This window comes from Misgurnus anguillicaudatus, chromosome 15 (genome assembly GCF_027580225.2).
Source record: "Misgurnus anguillicaudatus chromosome 15, ASM2758022v2, whole genome shotgun sequence".
Lineage (NCBI taxonomy): Eukaryota > Metazoa > Chordata > Actinopteri > Cypriniformes > Cobitidae > Misgurnus > Misgurnus anguillicaudatus.
In genome coordinates this window covers 177,164-198,484 of record NC_073351.2, presented here as the reverse complement: position 1 = coordinate 198,484, position 21,321 = coordinate 177,164, and the positions used below count along the sequence as shown (strand labels likewise).

General features: G+C 37.0%; 1 protein-coding gene across 11 annotated transcripts in view; it reads left to right on the top strand.

The window, feature by feature from the left end:
- ppfia1 (PTPRF interacting protein alpha 1) overlaps positions 1-21,321 on the top strand; it is a 233,663-nt gene that overhangs the window by 68,397 nt on the left and 143,945 nt on the right. For all 11 annotated transcript variants that reach the window (XM_055174007.2, XM_055174006.2, XM_055174015.2 and 8 more), the window contains exons 3-6: positions 12,351-12,452; positions 12,734-12,898; positions 20,209-20,283; positions 20,378-20,470. In XM_055174007.2, coding sequence (XP_055029982.1) covers positions 12,351-12,452; positions 12,734-12,898; positions 20,209-20,283; positions 20,378-20,470 — 435 coding nt within the window. The remainder of the gene's footprint in view (positions 1-12,350; positions 12,453-12,733; positions 12,899-20,208; positions 20,284-20,377; positions 20,471-21,321) is intronic.

Genomic DNA, 21,321 nt, shown 5'->3' with positions numbered 1-21,321 from the left:
GTAAACACCCACTGCTATTATTGGATAACAGGTTTTCGTTCAAACTAACTTTCAATTTAATCTCATGTGTAATCAGTTTAATGTCAAGTGAGTGTCTTAAGACACAGTGTCTTTCTTACACACGCATATTTTATCATAAACCCTTTTGACAAACCCTTATCGTAAACCCACGCACAAAAACACACACACAAACACACACACACACACACACACGCCTCTTTTACACAAACCCTTTCGACACACGTGTAACGAACGCACAAACAAACACATGTCTTTTATCACATTCGATGCGTGTGCATCATGAATTTGCGTGAATCGCGTCCCTAAAGAGAACTTTATAGTGACACAAAGTACTAAAGTGTTTTACTCGCACACAAGCGTGCGTGTCTTTTATCATAAACCCTTTCAACGTGTGTGCAGCATGAATTCGCGTCCCTCCGAAGAGAAAACACCGGCCACTACAGTGACACAAAGTACTAAAGTGCTTTACTCACATAAGCTGCGCCATTCTGTCCGGATCCGCTTTTTAATCGCAGTCTCTCTTCAAATCCAGCGTTCTTCTGAACATCCAAATATGTAGCAACTGTTATGATTCCCTCGTTTAATAGGAATGATGTCTCTCGACGAAAACCAATGGCCCGATTACGGTACAGTTGACGTTTAGCCATCCTTGCTGTAACTTGTTATTAAAACTAACTCAACTACACGTAATATGTGGGCGCGGGCTTAAGTTGAAGAGCTCATGAATATTAATGACCTCGATCAGTTCCACGTCACACTGATAAGCTTTTTTAACTGACCTGATTTCTACGCTTATTTCTTTTCAGTGGCTAGAGCTAACAGAGGAGGCGGAAGTTAATTTTCACATTCACGACACAACACAAACACACATGGACCTAACACATATAAAAAAATACAAGTAAAAACGGTTTTATGTGGAAGGGCCTCTTTAAATGTAACTATGGTGAAACAGCAAAATATTGCATGAAATGCTGTAATAAGAACATACTTTTACTAATACAGTTAATAAGAAAGTTAACCGTTTACAGTAACATTTAAGCGATTTTAGACTATTTGAGCGACAAAGATGCTAAAGTGAACTGTTTTCAGTGCGCATACGCGCACAAACTCAAAAGCCCACGCCCAACGCGTGTTTCAAAAATCACGCAAAGCAAACACATATTTTTTTGGGCTTGACAGGAGATATACGCACAAACTTTATTGTAATACCACAGTCTCTGAAAGTATTCTCATAAAAACAGTCGTTTAGTGAGAAGTTGATCATGTGTCAGTGTATAGATCGCTTCTCCGTTGTTAAAGGGACAGTTCGTCTTATAAGAAATGCTTATGTTTGATTCATAATGTTAATCAAAAGACAAAAGGAAAATCACTTTTATAGCTTTAAATAGATTAATTATATTTAATATATATAGTATGAAAACAGTGTTATGTTAATTTGATACTGTTTTTCTACCTAATCAATAATGTTAGATCTTACTTTATTTGTAACTTTGTTCTTTTCTATTTTATATGCTTGTAATGTCTTGATTTGTTCTTATTTTATTTTCCCACATCACTTTTTTGCTTATCTGAAAATTATTCAACCCATGACTCAAAAACCATAATGTAATTCATTTAGCCAGTACTATATTGTAAAATTAAGTCATTTTAAATTAGATGTAGGCCTTCAGGTCCACCCTATTGCAAGGCCAACTTAAAATTGTATGGCCTTGTGACTGATGGTCTGATTATGGCAAAATAAAATTATTGCAGATTTTAAATAGTACGGGAATGCTACTTGTTGCAGCTTTCCACATTTATCAACCCATTTAATTAGACATGGTTTCTGTTACTAGTCAAATGTTTACATTTTAAATCTAAATTGTCCGTCAGAATTAAATAATTGAAATAATGGTCATGTATGTTATGGTGGGTATTTTGTTTTTGCGCACGCGGAGGGATGTTGAATTCCTTTCTTCTTCTTTGTCCTTGGCCAATCACATGCCTGAAGAATAAATAAGTTAAGTTACAGCATGTTCCCTAATGAGCCCATAATATTTATTCTGGGGGGTCCTCCCACTTCGCGGCCCCATCAGAGGCCACATCGCCCCTCGAGCGCCCTTCTCACCTTTTTCACCCCTGACCCGTTTTCATGCCTGCATATTATAGGGCTAAAGAGCACATTACTTTGTGTATTTGCTGTAATACAATGTGTTTGTGTAGTTTATGGTTAAAAAAATCATTATTTTCCACATACCATACATTTTTTAGCACCTCTAAGTCCCACCCATCTGAAACAGGTAGTTTGGTACAAAGCTCACCGTTGTGAGAAAGCGCGGTGTCAACGGGTGTGAACTGATTGGCCAGCTATCCAGTGTGTTGTGATCGAGGGGCAACCTTCCGATATCTCTAATGAAGCCAACACGGAAGTGACTTAAACTGCAATTCATCGACTGGCCGCTTGAGGCTGGCTTCAAAAGGGAGTCAATTCCCATAGACTCCCATGTTAAAAATGGCCAACTTTACAGTAGATAATAATATGTTTACAGCCTGGTACAAAAAGTGTTTTTGGCCTATATAGCTAATTTTGCCCTTCATGACAACTGTGAGGGGGGTTAATTTTTTTGTAACTCACCCGTTAAGATTATATTAAGCCTTAAACTTCTGCATAATTAAGGGCGTGGCCGCTTGAGTGTCGGTTGAACAGCCACTGCTGTCACTAGACTCGCGCTAGGCGGGCGTGGTTTCACCTCAGCTTCACCCATGTCCCGCCTCTTTACCCATTTTCGGTTTTCCGCGAGTAATTCGCGGGGACGCGCGGCCAAGATGGCGATGGCAGGCAACGCCTACTTTAAGCTTCAAAAGCGATCTTCACTAACCAATGGGTGACGTCACGGACACTACGTCCATATTTTTTTACGGTCTATGGTTGTGATTGGCCGAATACCTCAATAACGGAAATATGATGCTCCTTGCCGAGTTTTGGAAGATGAGCTCCCAAAACAAAAGTGAAAGCCACGAGATACTATCGTATTTACTACTACCTTATAAACACAAGCCTGAATCTGACCCAGAAAACACAGATGGCTAAGCTAGTCGATCAACTTTGCCAGCGCGATGTGAGCAGAAGGTAAGGTAAGGATACTAAAACATAAACCATGTTTGCCTTTGTGAACGTAGAAACAACAAACAAGCACTAATCTGCACTTCTCAAATCTCGTGTTAGGATCATCATTAGGAAATGCATTAAAACACAGGAGCGTCTTTGCTCAAAACTCGTCTTTGAATCGTCAGTGAGGAAATTTATTAAATATGAAAACATCGGCTACTTACAGGATGTCAGTGTTGTTGCAAAGTTACAATTGCTCCACTTTTTAGACAAAGCCTTTGTGTACATCCAGCCGTTGTACTCCGCAATGTTTAGAAATTAATCCTCTTTAAAATGTGCAGCACACAATCGAACATTTGGGCTGCACTGTTCTGAAACAGTGTTGTAAATAAAACCTAACCACTGCTTTCTTAATGTTTACTCTGTTGGAATGCCAACCAAAGTAGTTGTCCACTGAAACACAGCGTCTGCTCGACATGGCGGAAACAACATTATTACAGCGTGATTGAAAGTTACACCCTCTATCTTTGCGTATATATGAGGGCGGTGTTATGAAAATGTTCAAACCAGTCTAACTGCATGGGCGTGTTAAACGAGCCGTTTTAGGTGGGTGTGGATGAGGCTTCGCGTTTAAAAAGAATATATCTTTGGATTTGAAACTTTAATTTTTCAAATTTACAGATCTTTTATGTGCACAGACATCATTTAACACTCTAAAAACAAAGAAAAACACATGATCTGACAATATTGACTCCTTTAAAATATTTTAAGATATTTTAATTTTCATCATGGCGCATACGCCCCGCCCCTTTGATTGCCACACCCTCGGCCCCGCCCAACCCTACCACCTTAACTAACAAATGTTCTGCGGGAAACCCTGACGCCTCTTTCAAAACACATGAACACGCCCAGATCAGACGGTCACATCTAATGTGTAATTCACCAGTAAAAAAAACTTTTTTGCAGTACAAAGTGAATAACATAACCAAAATAACCAACATAAACAACTGGTTTACATCAGAATTAGTTAAAGCAAACTTTCAGTTGTGTAGACGTAGTAACTATATTGTTACGCTAATCCATAAACAAACACAAATTTCATAAGCATCACAATGTTTCATCAAAGTAGAATATCTGAATCCATCTCAATACAAACATATCGCGTACCTACACTGTCAGAAAAAAGGTGTCAAATTTGTACCTTTTGGGGTACAATGGCTTGTCACTGGGGCCGTACCCTCAAAGGTACACTCATTGTACCCTTTACCATAGGTACATATAAGTACCCTTGCTGATTGTACCTTTCAATGACAAAAATGTACCTTTGGTGACTAAATTGTACCCTGTATTCCAATGGTACCATAATGTACCTTCATAAAAGGTGCAAATTTGTGCTTTTAAGGGTACTGCCCCAGTGACAAACCTTTTGTACCTTACAATGGCAAATTTGTACTCTAGACTGTACAGCACATTAAAAAGGCCAAAATGCTGTTCTATTATATTTATTAAATATTTTTAAAAATCCCCACATTTTTTCATATGAACATTAAGCACTGTATTACAAATGTCTCATAGCAGGATCAAAAGTTAATACACTTTTAAATATACAGTTTTAAACAGCAAGCATCACATGTTAAGCTTTTTTTTTTCAAAAGAAGTACAACATGTCATTTCGTTTTTTATATAAAACATAACATTAAAGTAAACAGTACTTCAAAACAGTACTAAGTCTCAAATTTTCTTTCCTTAAAATCACAAAGCAGTTGTTTTTTCCACAACAGTACACAATTCATTAACTTTATACTCTTAAATTAAAAAAAAAAAAAACATTTTATCACCACCACACATTTCACACAACTACACATGTACTACACAATTCATTTGAACTTCTTAAATATTCTTGAGGATCACAAACATTTTATCATCAAGAGAGTATGTGTCAAGGGCCTGAAGTCCATCTCTTGCCCTGGTTTTATAAAACTCCACTCAGGGTCAACTTTGATTGTGTATGCATGAAAGTGTGAATCATACACCACTGGTAATTATACGCCGTGAATAGTCTGTTTAATACCATCTAGGCAAGGCCTTCTTTTTTTCTTCTGCACCTTGTGCATGAATAATGTTGTGGCATGTTCAGCACAGGATATTGATCATTCGGGTGACAGTTGTTGGAAGGGGCTTGCCACCCACCTTAATGATCTTGGCTATGGCATGCTGCAAGAAGGTCAGTGTATTCTTCATGCAGGGTGGATAAGCCAAGTTGAAAACATAGTAAGCACTGAAAGCTGCAATTACTGCATCCCTTCTTCAACTCCCATTCCCTGACACACCTCCACCTGATCCACTTTGACAAGAACTTGAACCCTCTTGGAGAAAGCCGTTTTCCAGTCAGTTTCAACCAACTGTATAGTTCGGTATGGAGTATCAGCATCACACTGTAAGATAAAAAGGTTAAACATCTATTAGTAAAAAAAATGCACCATTTATCAGAACAGAATGTATCAATCAGAGCATTACAAGTTTAACAAACTGTACCATACCTCTCCCAGTGTGACGAATCTCTCTGCTTTCTCTTTAAGGATGTGAGAGTCGCACGAAAGTCAGCATCTATTGTAAAAATGTATTAAATTATTCTTCAGAAAGCAAATACAGAATGCTAATTTTATAATTTTATATTGGACTGAATTAAAAGCAAATCAAAACCGAAACCACAAACAAAAGTATCAAATTGCAAAAAAAATTTTAATTCCCAACCCTATTTGAAAATAATATTTAGCCTTGATGAGCATAACACATTACAAATTAACAAAATTGGTCTGTACCTGGTAGATCTGCAAGCATCTCAACTCTTGCTTTGTAGATTTTGGGAAGTGAAGCACCTTTGGCACAAGACTGGTAAAGCCCTCCCTGAAGCGCTGGCTTAAGCTGAATGCATTCTGTCAACTTCATCACACAACTGAAAATTAAAAGAAAGAGAAAGTTTACATGAACATACAATTTTAAAATAAATTCAAATTTTAATATTTTCATATTTTCCATTATCATTAACATTTACATGACCCTGAATAGAGGATGCATCCTCACCATTGACAACAATCTCCTGTTAAAACCAAATAAAATGTGCATAATTATAATAATAGAAGAAATACAAATTTTACTTCAAACCACACCAACCTATACATTTTTATGATTAAAAAGAAAATGGTTAAGAAAATGCACTCACAGACAAAATTTTCTCTCCAATGACATTTAGAAAGATTGAGGTGAAAATTTCTTTAGTTTTTCATACCACAATTAGGGCTGCACGATAAATCGCATGCGTTTGTCACGCGCATCTCCCCAGCAATGCCGGTTCCTTGATTAGTATTAAATCGCCATCAGCTGTTTTCAGATGGAGCAGCTTTAACTGCACAGAGCCGTAGGACACTGACAATCGGGGCAATTTCGCATTATCACAGACGTATCGCCTGCGATATGTATGCGATGTGGCCCAGCTTGTCGGGGAACTGCGGCTCTGTGCAGTTAATGTCGCGCCATCTGAAAGCAGCTGTTGGCGATTTAATACTAATCAAGGAACTGGCATTACTGACGTGATGCGCGTGGTATCGCATGCGATTTGTCGTGCAGCCCTAACCACAATATATACCCATACCCTATGTCAAATATTTGTGGCCCTTGACTAATAAACTTGAACTACAAATGAATTCACTTACCCCATAAGTAGATCTGTGACACGCTGGTGAAGATTGTTCAGTGGGCCTCAGTCTTATGCACCCAAACTTGTCCTTACTTTTTCTCACCTCATCATGGACCAGAGGTGCACATTCAGCTTTAAATTTCCGTTTGAGGGATTGGTGCCAAGTGTGCTAACACATGAGGGGGAAAATTATATAGATCAGTGGTCAGCTGCATAACAGACTTGTCATGTATTTAGTCATGTATTTTTCTTCAAGACTGAACGTAACTGTTTTAGGAATGTTACATAAAAAGGTAGACTGGTCTAAGTGGGGTCAGACTAGTTCTTAAAATACAGTCTTAAAGGTGCAGTGTGTAAATTTTAGCGGCATCTAGTGGTGAAGTTGCAAATTGCAACCAACGGCTCAGTCCACTGCCCAACCCTCGCTTTTAAAATGCATGAAGTAGCTACGATAGCCTCCACCAGACAAACATTTCATCATCAGAGACAACTTAGTAAAAATATTTGTCCATTAAGGGCTTCTGTAGAAACACGGTGGCACAAAATGGCGACCTCCATGTAGGAGGACCCTCGATGTATGTAGATAAAAACGTCTCATTCAATTTTATAAAAACATAACGGTTCATTATAAAAGGTCTTTATACACCACTGATAATATAGTTTTGTGTATTATTTTTCATTTCTTTCAAGAGATCCTTCTAAAAATTACATACTGCACCTTTAACTTTACAACTATGTTTATGCAACTGGCCACAGGGAATTCAACAAAGAGATTTTGACATGTTACTTTTTAAACATGCATAAACCAAATCCACCAATTTCTGAAATGTAAATGATATACAAGCACATAAAATTTATGGAAAATAAATATAGAAAGACACCCTGCTTTTAAGATATCAGCATTGGCCATCAAAAAAATATATACATCATTTAAGCACTAAATGGGGGGGGAGGATGCAAATAAGATACACAATACTCAGTACTACTTACATTTCAGTAGATTAAGTATCTTGATAGTTCTCTGCCGGCACTGGTTCTTAAGTTATTGTCACCACCTCCTTCATCTCACGTGCAAATTTGTTAAACTTAGCCTGTTTTATAAAGAAGCCTTCAAATAAGTATGAAACCATGTTCTCTGTAAGGCCACAATCTATTGTTTCACCATCAACCTCATTCTCTGTAAAAAGGAAAGAGTTGGTCAGCATGAGCAATGATATAACAGCAACAATAAAATCAATGCCTTTAAACATTTATTTAATTTTCCGATAGTCCAAAATCTCTACCGGTTGACAAATTTCTACTGGTTTATCATATCTACCGGTTTATCGCCCACCCCTAAGTCTGTGTATTATAAAGTAATGCATTTTGAACTGCTTGTGAATTACATAAAATACTGCAAGAGAATTAATTAAAAAGAATACAGAGCAGTCTAAAATCGATTTTAGTTTTGAGGTAACAGACAGTTAATACATCTGACGGTCTCCGCAGCGCGAATACACCTATTGTGTGAATTCGTGTTCGACTACTGTTAACAAAAACTTCTGAACAACTTGGCAGAGTAATAAAAAAACACAGTATTGTTATACGTTTCTTGTTATGTGTTTAACAGCGAGCCGACCCACTTTGCCCAGTGGCACGCCCCTGACTTACGTTAAAAGCTTTTATTGTGTAACTTAAATTCAGACACATGAAATATATGCGTGATGCGTCAAATCATACCAGGTGCTCACTCGCGTCCCAAGTGAACAAGGGCACGGGAATAAGAACATGCTGGAAACTAAATTTCTAAGTCTATGAGTTAGGTTTAACGTTAACTGTACATTATTGTGGCTGTATAACACTGTGGCGTTACGTGACGGACGTCGTTGCGTATAAGTTACACTAAAAGTTATATATTAAGCTATGGTTTAATAATAAAAACAACAAACTAAACATAAAAATCAATAACTTGGTTTTGTCAGGCCAGTATTTAATGTTTCCCTCATTGCGTCAGGTTGGTCGACTCACTAAGTTAAGTCAACAGAACTCGGAAGAGAACCAACCAACGGATTTTCACAGTACTTAAAACTAAACTTACCTCTGAATTTCTGTGCTTCATCTTCGGTGACCTGTATTCCAGCTTCTTATTTCTGAAGAATATCCTCCGTGGATAGTGACTGAAGTGAGACTGCCATTATGTCGAGTAACCGTCGCGTCGTCCCAAATTTGTTTGCGTGCATAATCACGGCGCCTCGCGGTGTTCAACTTCAACCCCATTGGACAACACAAATTCGACGTTGAGTAACGTATTTTTTTTTAAACTGGTTAAAGTGCAATATTAAAACCACTTCATTATTCTGTTGTACCGTGTAACAGTAAGTACAGACAAAAACAAATTCCAGTTAAAAAAAATATAAAATAAAAAAATCTATTTATACATTTTACGTCTGCCCATAAATAATAATAACAACAATAATACGAGACTTAATATGTATAAAATAAACAAATAATAGATTCATGAGACCAGACTGTTGGTTAGAGATATCCAAAACAAATAAAATGTCATTTTTGACCGCCAGACACAGATAAATCAAGGCCAGCAGCAAACAATAGGAGTGGCCAAGATCAGGCTGTGCTCAACAGGTGAACGAGCACTGCCGCCCGCTGGTATTTCCGAATTTGTCTAAGCACTTTTTTTTTAAAGCGCTATCTTCACTAAATGAGTGCAGATGTAAAGATTATACATATGTATTATCGCCTGAAATATTGTTAAAACTAAGTTTTGTGACCCAGAGACAATAATATTAAGAAACTGCTTACACAAGTAATTGTACCTTTGTTTGGAGATTATATGGTCCAAATATGGACCCTCTGACTGTTGGAAACCTTTTTGTACCCTTTTTATTCCTAAATGGTACATTTTAGTACCCTAAGGTGCAACTATGACCCACTGAGGGTACAACTTCGCCATTTGTACCCTAAGTGGCACAAATGGACCCCAACCGTACCCTTTTTTCTGACAGTGTACCTTACCAAAATAAACAGTGCAACGACCCTTTCAGACCCTTTGCCTCCTGCAGCTGTTCGCATCTTGTGGTAAAGCAGTTAAGTTACCAATGTTAATTTGAGTTTTTGTTCTTTGCTGATCCAGGCAGTTTTTGCTGTTGTTGTTGTTATAAAAGATGCAGGGCTCCAGACTGCCACCAAATGGTGGCATTTTGCCCCCAAAATTTGAGAGTGTGCCACTGAATTTTACATCCAGTCGCACATGTAAGACCAGTAAATTTACCTTTTTTTGTGTGATGTGACACTGAATTTGAAACAGCACATTGTACTTTCTGCATCTATCATTTATTAGTAAAAGTACAGTGGAATTTAGTAGAAATGTGAATATTTGGTTAGCATGTTGATTTACGTTGTGTGCCCCTAAATTTTCTGGTTGCGCCCCTAAAATTTTCTGGTTGCGCTCCTAAAACATCTTTACTCTCCGCCATCGCACCAAATAAATTCAAAATGTATCACCCGCTATGGTGTGCTTCCTGAACATTGAACAACAGTCGTGTGAATCTGATTCCTGCGCGTATAGTGCGAGTCATAGGAATTTAACGAGGCTTCATGGCAGAATTTTTGCTTCAAGGAATTTTTGTGAATCGTCGATGAAATTGTAGATGAAAAAGCTGGCTTGCCACTACTTTTTCTAATATTTTAGAAAGAAAAGGGAGATTTGAGATAAAGTCTAAAGTTATTGAGATTTCCCTGGTCAAGGTGTGTTTTTTTAATGAGCGGTCTAATAACTGCTAGTTTAAAAGCTGTTGGAACATACCCCAGTTTTAGCGATGAGTTAAAGATATTTAATACTTGCTCTGCAGGGCTTGACATTAAAGGTATAGTGGAGGATTTTCTCGAATTGTAGAATAACCGCCTTCTCCACTTTTTTAAAAAATGCAATTGCGCAACACTCCTGATTGACAACTAGGAGGACCTATTGTCTTGATGATCCACCAGGAAAAAGAAAATCCTCCGCAATACCTTTAACTTTTTGAGGAACTTGTGTTATGTTTCACTTGTCCATGCACAAAAGTCACTTGTCCGTGTAAAGATTTATAATAAAATGTATTTTTTGTGTTTTGCTAATCAGTGGCGTAGCCAGGAATTTTTCATAGGGGTGGCCAGGCAGGGGCCAGCAGTTACTCTGGGGTGGCACATAAAATCTCTCATCCAACCTTAAAATACTATTAAGTATTATAGGTGCGTTAATAACAGTGATGTATAACATACAATTGCTACAGTACTTGAAACCAGAATTTATATCTCCCATTGCTGAAAAAACTATAGAGACCAGAAAATCATATGAATTTTGTAGGCCACTGAAATGTATTTGACTAAGATTTATTTGGCTGCTTCTTACTCTTTCTGAAAAAGGATGCTATATCTGCTGCCTTTCTCTTCATTTTTCCCACATTTCAATGATTGTCTGACATTAAAACACTAAAGCAAAACATTAAAACATTACCATGTTTTAAAAAACTTATTACGGTAAATGTATCTAGATTATCTGTTATATATATAAAATAAATCTTAATTCTAGCATTTATGCTGTAATGTTTGTGTGGGATTCTTGAAGTGACGAACTCTGTCAGATTCAAACGGCTGTCACGCGGTGCACACACACATAGGCGCGAAAACACGTTTGAAGTGCCTGTCATTTATATATTCACGTAGGAGCCTTAAGAAACATCCCTCTCCACTCCACTTCATGCTATCCCGCCCCTCCGTGTTTTTGCGATCAGGTTTCATGCGCGCACATCTTGCATGTGTGTGTCTGTGTGTGTGTCTGTGTGTTTGTGTGTGTGTGTTTGTGTGTCGACGCTCTGTCGTTAACGGCACATAACGCACGTAACGTGTGTTTGTGTGTGTGTTTTTGTGCGTGGGTTTACGATAAAAGACGCGTGTGTGTGTCAAAAGGGTTTATGATAAAATATGTGTGTGTAAGAAAGACACTGTGTCTTAAGACACTCACTTAACATTAAACTGATTTAACATGAGATTAAATAAGTATTAAAAGTTAGTTTGACTACGAAAAACTGTTACCAATCATAGCAGTGGGCGTATACTTCCAAGTCGTCAATGCGGTCCGCCCATTAAAACTGATTATTTCTCCAACCAGCCTTAAAACCAGTGTACAAAATGGCCTATTACTTATTGCTTTTGATGTTTTTGGATGTAAAAACAATGCAAACGTCATGAGTAGACCTCAGACAACAGTATAAAACAATAAAAACGACAGAGGAAGGGCACCTTTAATGTCATATTAATATGCAACTCTTCCCCTTTCGACCGCAGGCACAGGTTTACAAGCCACTTTTTCTGCATTTTCAGACAACTGTTGGGTGGCACATGTTTAAAAAAACGACATTTTGAGTTGTGATAGGGAAGCACTATTTCGAAAATCACTTCCTGCCCTCCATCTGCATTTTTACGCCATAGCAACGTAGTGACGTGCAAGCGAGCTATGGTCACTCGTCATAATTTTGACTGAATGTCACTTCTTTATCTTTGTTAAAGGAATTTGCTGCCCTGACAAAAGAAGTAAACATGTGTCGTGAGCAGCTGCTAGAGAGAGAGGAGGAGATTGCAGAGTTGAAAGCCGAGAGGAACAACACACGCGTGAGTTGAACAAGAGAAAACTCTCACTGAATTATGAATATTAATGGTCTTGAATTGAAATGGCCTGTCATTGCTAAACCTTTGATTTTAAACTGTGTGGTAAGTTGTCAGCAGTTTGAATCGTCCTGATCAACGGATGATCTTGTTCCATTATCCTAAAGCCCCAATCTTTTTTTCCCTGCTCTCCCTCTACCCTCTTAGGGCATCGTACTTCCATGTTTCAATACAAACTGTTTATGGTCTCTCATTTATATGTAAATGCTTCTGTTTGTTGATTACGCTTGTTATTGGAGCATTTGGAATGTCTGGTGTCTCGTCACGAGCGTTCGTTGAGAATGACCGTAGTGAAACGTCAAGCACAGTCTCCTGCAGGTGTCTCAAGTGAAGTAGAAGTTCTCAAAGCGCTCAAATCTCTGTTTGAGCACCACAAAGCCTTGGATGAGAAGGTAAAGCATCATTCATAGTATAGTATAGTATATCTTTACTGTCCACCAAGGTGGAAATTTGTCTTTGGCTTACTAGGACATAAAAACAAAGGAACAGAAATTGAAATGATATAAAACCTAAAAGACCAATATCCAGGTGCAAACTTGTCACCTTTCTGCAAAGTTTGCAAGTTTGGATCCAAAATATGTAATTCTTGTGATTCGTCTAGATCCGGTGAGTTTTTGAAAAATCAGGGGTGAGTGGGGTCTGCGACAGGGTCCCAGTGAAAGAAATCATGTCCAGCTATTGTGGTAACAATGTCAAATCACTAGCCACTTTGGCGGGTTATGATTTACAATATATAGTCACCTTATTTGCTGCTGAAGTTTAAGCATTCTGTGCAGATTGAGTGCACACACTTAACTCATAGTATTTTCTCAATCAAGGTTATGCGCCCATGTCACGTTACTGTGTGCATGGTCACAAAAACATTTGTACACGTATAGCACTGCAGGTTTAAATCAAGTGATTGTAAGCCATGGAAACATCAAGAGTGCTAAATGCGCATGCTGTTTCTGTGTGAGAGGACCGTGCAAGCCACCCATTTGCTTCTTATTGAGCTTGTGAGTATTTTTGACGCTTTATTGGCCTTAAAGCAACACCAAAACCGCACTAAAGAAGTTTCCAGCCATCGGGTCGCGGTCCTGTAGTTCGAGTGAAAACTACAAAAACTTGCTTTACGGCAGACCTACAATCCAATCAGAGCCAGCTATGCCTCAGTATTAATGACAGTGGTTAATGGACAATTACGCTTCTAACCTATACTGCCGTCCAAAGCCAAAGCGCAGTAACTACACGCTTGGTCAAAATTGAGTTAAGGCTTAAAACGAGCTTTATGACATCTGTTCTGTCCTGTGACAAAGTCTCCTGGTTAAATTTTGTCCCGTTTCAGAGAAATGAGGGTGTCAAAATTGCAGTAACTACAAAATCCATGCTAATACCAAGGCAAACCGCAGTAAGTGACGTTACTGCATTCTGGCGTTGTTTCCCCGGCTTTGACACCGCAGATACTGCGGTTTTCCTCGATCGTAACACAACAACAAACCAACCATGGCACAATGCCGCGTATAAATGATGGTTGAACTCGCGTTAAAACGCAAATAAACAAATACGGGTAAGGAAGATAGGAAGATAATAACTCATACTAAGGCAAATTACAGCTTTATAAGTAGTTAACTAGCCAGCTGCTAGCAAGTTTTGACCTACCTGTGCTCGTCCATTGAAGGCAATATCCTCCGACAATAATTATATAATCCGATTCAGTCGCATTGGTGTTTGTTGATTCGAACATCTCTCCTACTTTCCCTTGTCCTTTAATGTGTTTCGCTTCACAGATAATCCACCACGTAGCGCATAAAAAAACTAAATTTTTATATGCTTTGTCATTGCGGTTGTTTCCAGAAGTTAATAATGGCATTGCTGAATATTTAACATTGCTATTAAAACAGCAAAGTGATGTCAACCCCTTCTTGCCAGCATAACAGTGCATACAACTATTAAGATGACTGTACGTGCAATGCGCATTTATACTAAGTGCAACAGAGAATTTAGTGTTAGCCTAATACATATAACTCTCTTTACAAGGAATATCTTAATAATTTGTGTTGTCAAATTTTGACACCATTTCATTGTTTGTTCATAATATTTATAATTATGTTAGTTTTTCTAAAAGTATCAATATTTTTAATAGATTAATGTGTTATAAAAAATAAATGTTTTAAAGTTAAAAATGTTGTAAAAAATATATTCGTATTCTTATATATTAAGAATAACAATATGACACATTTATATTGCGTTAAAATGCTTTACATATGGACAGAGGAATTCTTCTTAACAACCAGTTTAAAAATTATTCTTATTCGGCGTTTAAACCCACGCAGAGCGAACAAGAAAACATATGCTTACATACTGTACAGTCGGCATATGATATCTGTATTTAGTTTTACATATTTATATTTATAATACCTTTAATAATATCTTTTTTGTGCATACAGGCAGTCAGTGTTATGACCCGTTTTAATCCTTTCAGCCATAATTCATAACTGTAAAAATATTCTGTGGCTTTGTGAATATTACTAAAATAATTCATTAAAGTAACTTAATAAAATCTCTTAATGTCACTTATGTATTTTAGTTGGTCAAACCAAAATAAATGACTAGAAATAGAACGGATATTTTTATTTAAAATGTACATATATTATAGGCGTATAATACATCTAATAAAATAGCGAACAGAGAAACTGTGCCTTTTACGTACGAAAAACACCTCTGAAGTGTTGAGTTTATGAATATTTACACTTACAATATTAGGGATGCTCCGATCAGGTTTTTTGCAGGCCGATACCGATCACCGATTTGTTGTCTTCGTGATCGGCCGATACCAATGCCGATACCAATTTTTCAAGCTGATATGCAAGCTCTTTGATGACTGTAACTTTTAAAATTTTTTCTAGATAAAGTAAAACCACAGATGTTGCCTTTGTTATATTACTTGCAGTAATTAGGCATATTATTGTTTTAATAGAGAATCAAATAAATTAGCACAACAAATATTTATTCTGCAAAGAGAAATTTAATATGCCTTTAAAAAGGCGTATGTCTGTAAAATCTAATGAAAACACTTCACAGTCTTTACTGTATAAATTAAATATACATGCATTCGTATGAAGTACAACAGTTCTTTAGTGAAGAGCAGAGAGTGATTTTATTGAGAGATGAATTAGGTTACTGTAGCTTTAAGACTTGACAGAGATCGCTCTGTTCACGTGCACTGATGACAGGCTGCTGTGTGTGCGCGCGGCGGGTGTATGCAGATGAGAGCAGCTGTGAGGAAAATTAAAGTTTAAACGCTCAAAACTTTAAAACGCATGCAAATAATAAACTTTTGACATGAGGATGCAATTGTCCGCGATAGATATGTGTTGTATACGCTGTTTGATGGGGATGTGAAGACGGGTCGCGCTGTAGGACCGGACCGCGTCCGCATGCAAATAATAAACTTTTGACATGAGGATGCAATTGTCCGCGATAGATATGTGTTGTATACGCTGTTTAATGGGGATGTGAAGACGGGTCGTGCTGTTAGGACCGGACCGCGTCCTCAGAAAATACACATATCTCTGTAAAGGCAAAGAGAGAAATGCAAATCTGCACGTCGCTCATGAGCCACAGGTTATAAAAATGCTCTCACTGCGTAAAAATGGTCTCTAACTGCAGCCGCATTGAGGAGCCATATAATGACAAAAGTAAACAGAAAGATCGGTTCACGAGATCGGCAAATTTAACGAGGACCGATCGAGTCATTTAATGCCGTGATCGGCCGATACCGATCTCTGGCCGATCGATCGGAGCATCCCTATACAATATGTACTTTGTGAAATGTGTGTAAAATAATCAATTTAATAGCATGTGGCTGTATATACAAACACGCCGCATCTCCTTTCAGGTATCTTTTCTGACACGTTCGCATTCAACACTTTTCAAAACTTATTTCTATAAAATCTAGTTTATAAATTAGAAAACCAAGTTTTAAGTTGACAATAATAAATATGTTTATGTTTATTGAAAGAAAAACGTAGAAAATTTAATTATGGGTATCGTTGATGCAAATAAAGTTTTAAATGTGCAGTATACAAATGATTTCTAAAAGTAGCAAGATTTTAAAGAGATTAATGTGGTATAAATAAAGACGTGAGAAAATTAGAGCTATGCAAAAGAGCACAGTTCAGATATTGTTAATAAAACCGGTTTTATACACCTTTCTGCTTTGTTTAAATTGACAAGCATTTTATTCGCCACTGTCAACATGTTTTGTGATTGATTTACTGATTTATTACAGAAAGTTGTCAGAAGCAAAGCTATTGTACTAAGTATCTTAATATATATGTTTTAAAGTAAAAAATGTTGTAAAAAATATATTAGTATTCTTATATATTAAGAATAACAAAATGATACATTTATATTGCGCTAAAATACTTTACATATGGAGAGAGGAATTATTCAACCACCACCAATAAAGTTTTTAAATATTCTTTAAAAAAATGGCGTTTAAACGCACGTGGAGGGAACAAGAAAACACATGCTTACATACTGTACGTGTATGATATGTTCTTTGTTTAGTTTTACATATTTTTATTTATATGCATTTAATAATAGGCTACCGTAAGATCATAATGTACACAATGTAAAAAATGATTCAGTGGCTTTGTAAATATCTCTAAAATAAATGACACTTGATAAAATCTTGAATTATGATTTACTATTATTTGATATGATTATATGATTTACTATTATTTGAGTAAATGTAGGCAAAAAAATAAAATAATAAGTAGAACAAATGTTAATTTAAAAAAAATCCCTTAGCCAACGGTTTTTATTCAGCAACAAAGAAACTGCGCCTTTTGCCGATGACAAACACCTCAGAAACTCCTCGAATTTATGAATATTTACACTCACAATATGATTTTATTTCCTTACTACAAAAGTATAACATATTATACAAATTCTCAGTGAAATGTATTCAACACCATTGCATACCTTATATCGTGTTTCATACCATGTAAAGGAAAACATGATAATATAAAAGTTATGTACAGTAATGCAGAAAAGAGAATCACAACCATGTTTAAGTTATTAAAAACGTTCAGATGCAAAAATTAACTAAATGTAAAATTAGATAAACTAGTTAATGATGTTGCGTTATCTCTTCAAAGGTTTTCGCGAATTATTTTGTTATAAGACTGTTATAAGAAGTTATCATACATCACGTCTCTTCTACTGAAAGTAGACAGAAAAAATAAGACACATGATGCGCGTTTGAGGTCAGATTTTTATGAAGAATATGTAACTGGAAAAGAAAACTTCTCCAACCAAATGTTTGCCAAAAAGCGTGCATGTGTATGACATCAAAGTATCAAAAGATCCTCAAAACATACACAGTGTTTGAACTGTTTGCCTTAGGGCAGGGGTAGGGAACCCTGGTCCTGGAGGGCCACTGTCCTGCAGTGTTTAGTTCCAACCCTAATTAAACACACCTGAAAAATCTAATTCAAGTGTTTAGGATTACTTGGAAATTAAATTCAGGTGTGTTTGATTAGGGGTGGAACTCAACTCTGCAGGACAGTGGCCCTCCAGTACCAGGGTTCCCCACTCCTGCCCTAGGGGAATACTTCTGGGTTTTATATGTTGCCGGAAAAACTTGTCATTGGCAGGGAAGCGTTTTCTCTTAATTGATGAGTTAACTCGTCGATGGCGGGAAAAAAGTTAATATTAAAAGGTTAATATTAAGGTCAATAAGCCTTTGTAAAAGAATGTGTGTCTTCATTAAGTTAAAGGCAGAGCTAAAATCTACAAAAGTACTCTGGCATATCTTTTAGGAGGGTGCATGAGATGATTTCTAACTATATTAGCACAGCATCATCTGTGCCTCTGTTACACTTATGTGCAAATTGGAGTGAATCTTGCTTAGAGGCAACCAGTGATGGGCAGTAACGCCTTAGAAGTAACGCGTTACTGTAATCCGATTACTTTTTTCAAGTAACGAGTAAAGTAAGGGATTACTATTACAAAAACAGTAATTAGATTACTGTTACTTCCCCGTAAGCAGGCTGCGTTACTGCGTTATTTTTTAACCTTGATTTTGTTTTGTGAGAATGTCTCGTGTCGTGACGCGAGTCGATTGACAGTGACGTATGAGCGCCGCAGCCGGCACAGGAATGTGAAAATTACTGAAAAAATCCCTGAACCCCCAGCTGACATGACCGCTGCGGTTCCATCTTATACACGTTCACGTGAAATCTGATGTAAAACAACAGACAATATATCTATATTTCATGGATTAAACGAATTTGTGGACAAGTTGACATGACCGCTGCGGCTCCATCTCATACACGTTCATGCGAAATCTGATGTAAACAACAGACTATATATCTGTATTTCATGGATTATACGCATTTGTGTATGGTAATTTGATTAATTCTATTAGATTGATTTCATGGGTTATTCACACATCTGAAACAGACCGGATTCGACTCGCGATCTTTATATTAACACCAAGGTAAGAAGTCCCGTTTATATTCTGTGTGTTGTCATCTGGACTTCTGTAACAAAATACTACATTTATTATATAGAGCAGTGGTTTTCAATCTGGGGGCCGGGGCCCCCAGGGGGTCCGCGAGATGGTGCCAGGGGGCCCCCACTTTAATGACATTTTATGAAATACATTTATCATGAATTCTGTGTAATTAAACCTAAAAAAAATAAGGCTACTAACCAAAAGCACTACTTTTTTGTATAATTTAATGTTTGTTTGTTTTTTTGTTAAAATGTTGAGTTTTTTGTCACAAATTTTCTTTGGGGGGCCGCAAAGGAATGCACCGTACACAAGGGGGGCCACATGCTGAAAAAGTTTGGGAACCACTGATATAGAGCATCTGTATCTCAAAACAGAGACCATACATTGATGCTAAACCCCGTAGACCTTTTAAACGATGTATAATGTTATTATTAATATTATATAATGTTTGTAGACAGTAGGCTATATAACGTTAGATATTGTTAGCAGCGTAAAAAAACGACGTCATCACGCCCACAAATTAGGGCGCGTCGAGGGGGGGTTAAAACAGAGAATGTTTCATTTGATTCAATTTTAGATGATGGAATATGCAGAAAGAATAGAATTAGGCTGAAAGGTCTTGGCCCGGTTGCATAAAGCACCTTAAGTTTTTCCCTTAAGTATGACACTTAAGGGGTAAATTCCCCTTACCTACTGTAAGAGAATAATTTAAGGGTGTTGCATACAGTAATCCCTTAAATGGTTCTCTTAGGTAAGGGTATTCATTAAATGTTTCACGACAGCAACCCAGGTTTGTTGTTATAAAATAACAAAAGTTACGTTTTTTTTTTGCAACACCCTTAAGTTTAAATATAAGGGTGAACTTAAGAGAAAATTACACTTAAGGTGCTTTATGCATCCGGGCCCTGTTGCTTTATACTGTTGCTACAGTATAAAGCAACAGGTCATGCATCATGTTTTTGAAAAGTAATTAGTAAAGTAACTAGTAAAGTAACTAATTACTTTTGAAAATAAGTAATCAGTAAAGTAACGGGATTACTTTCTTAGGGAAGTAATCAGTAATCAGTAACTAATTACTATTTCCAAGAAACTTGACCAACACTGGAGGCAACAGTGAAAGATAAACAACTAGCCAACTTATGTGTGGCATTTATTAGAAGCAGTTGAGAAATGTTGATGGCGTGTCATTTTTGTTAGGTAAGAGAGCGATTACGTGTGGCTCTGGAGAGATGCAGTGCGCTTGAGGAGCAACTGACCATATCTCATAAAGAGGTAAGATGCTGGGACTTAAAACCTCCAATCATTTTCATCACAGTCACAGTTCCCAGTAGTACTGGATCTTATATTTGTCATTGGTGTTTTGTAGCTGGCGTTTCTTAAGGATCAGAGGAAGGTAATAATTGATGGTACATCAGAAGTGAACCACTGTTCTGACAGCCCACCAGACACTAACGGCAAGGTAATATACATCAGGAACGTAAGCAAAAAAAAAACTACTTCTGTCGAAAGCCATGCACATTAGCAGAATATAAAAATTGAGACTCGTATCTCAATAGGTGTAATATTTATTACTAAATGTATATATTTACTATACCAATGCTGCTTGACAAACACAAGGAGCATCTACAGAATTGTTTGTTTCATTATTTTTTATTTTTTAATAATATTGCAGTTGTTGCCAAGAGCAAAGACTTGATTTTTGAAGTGATTTTTACCATAGCTAATAAGACTTCATGACCGGTGCTAACAGTAACCCTTTCCAAAATTGCACATATAAAATGTGTCTTTACCCAAAGGTAAAAAATATAAAAAATCAATTACAGTGGGGCAAAAAAGTATTTAGTCAGCTACCAATTGTTCAAGTTCTCACACTTAAAAAGATGAGAGAGGCCTGTAATTTTTGTCAAAGGTACACGTCAACTATGAGAGACAAAATGAGAAAAAAAAAATCCAGAAAATCACATTTAAGAATTTATTTGTAAATTATGGTGAAAAATAAGTATTTGGTCAATAACAAAAGTTTATGTCAATACTTTGTTATATACCCTTTGTTGGCAATTGCAGAGATCAAACGTTTTCTGTAAGTCTCCACAAGGTTTTTACATATTGTTGCTGGTAGTTTGGCCCATTCCTCCATGCAGATCTCCTCTAGAGCAGTGATGTTTTAGGGCTGTTGCTGGGCAACTCAGATTTTCAACTCCCTCCAAAGATTTTCTATGGGGTTGAGATCTGGAGACTGGCTAGGCCACTCCAGGACCTTGAAATTATTCTTACAAAACCACTCCTTCTTTGCCCGGGCGGTATGTTTGG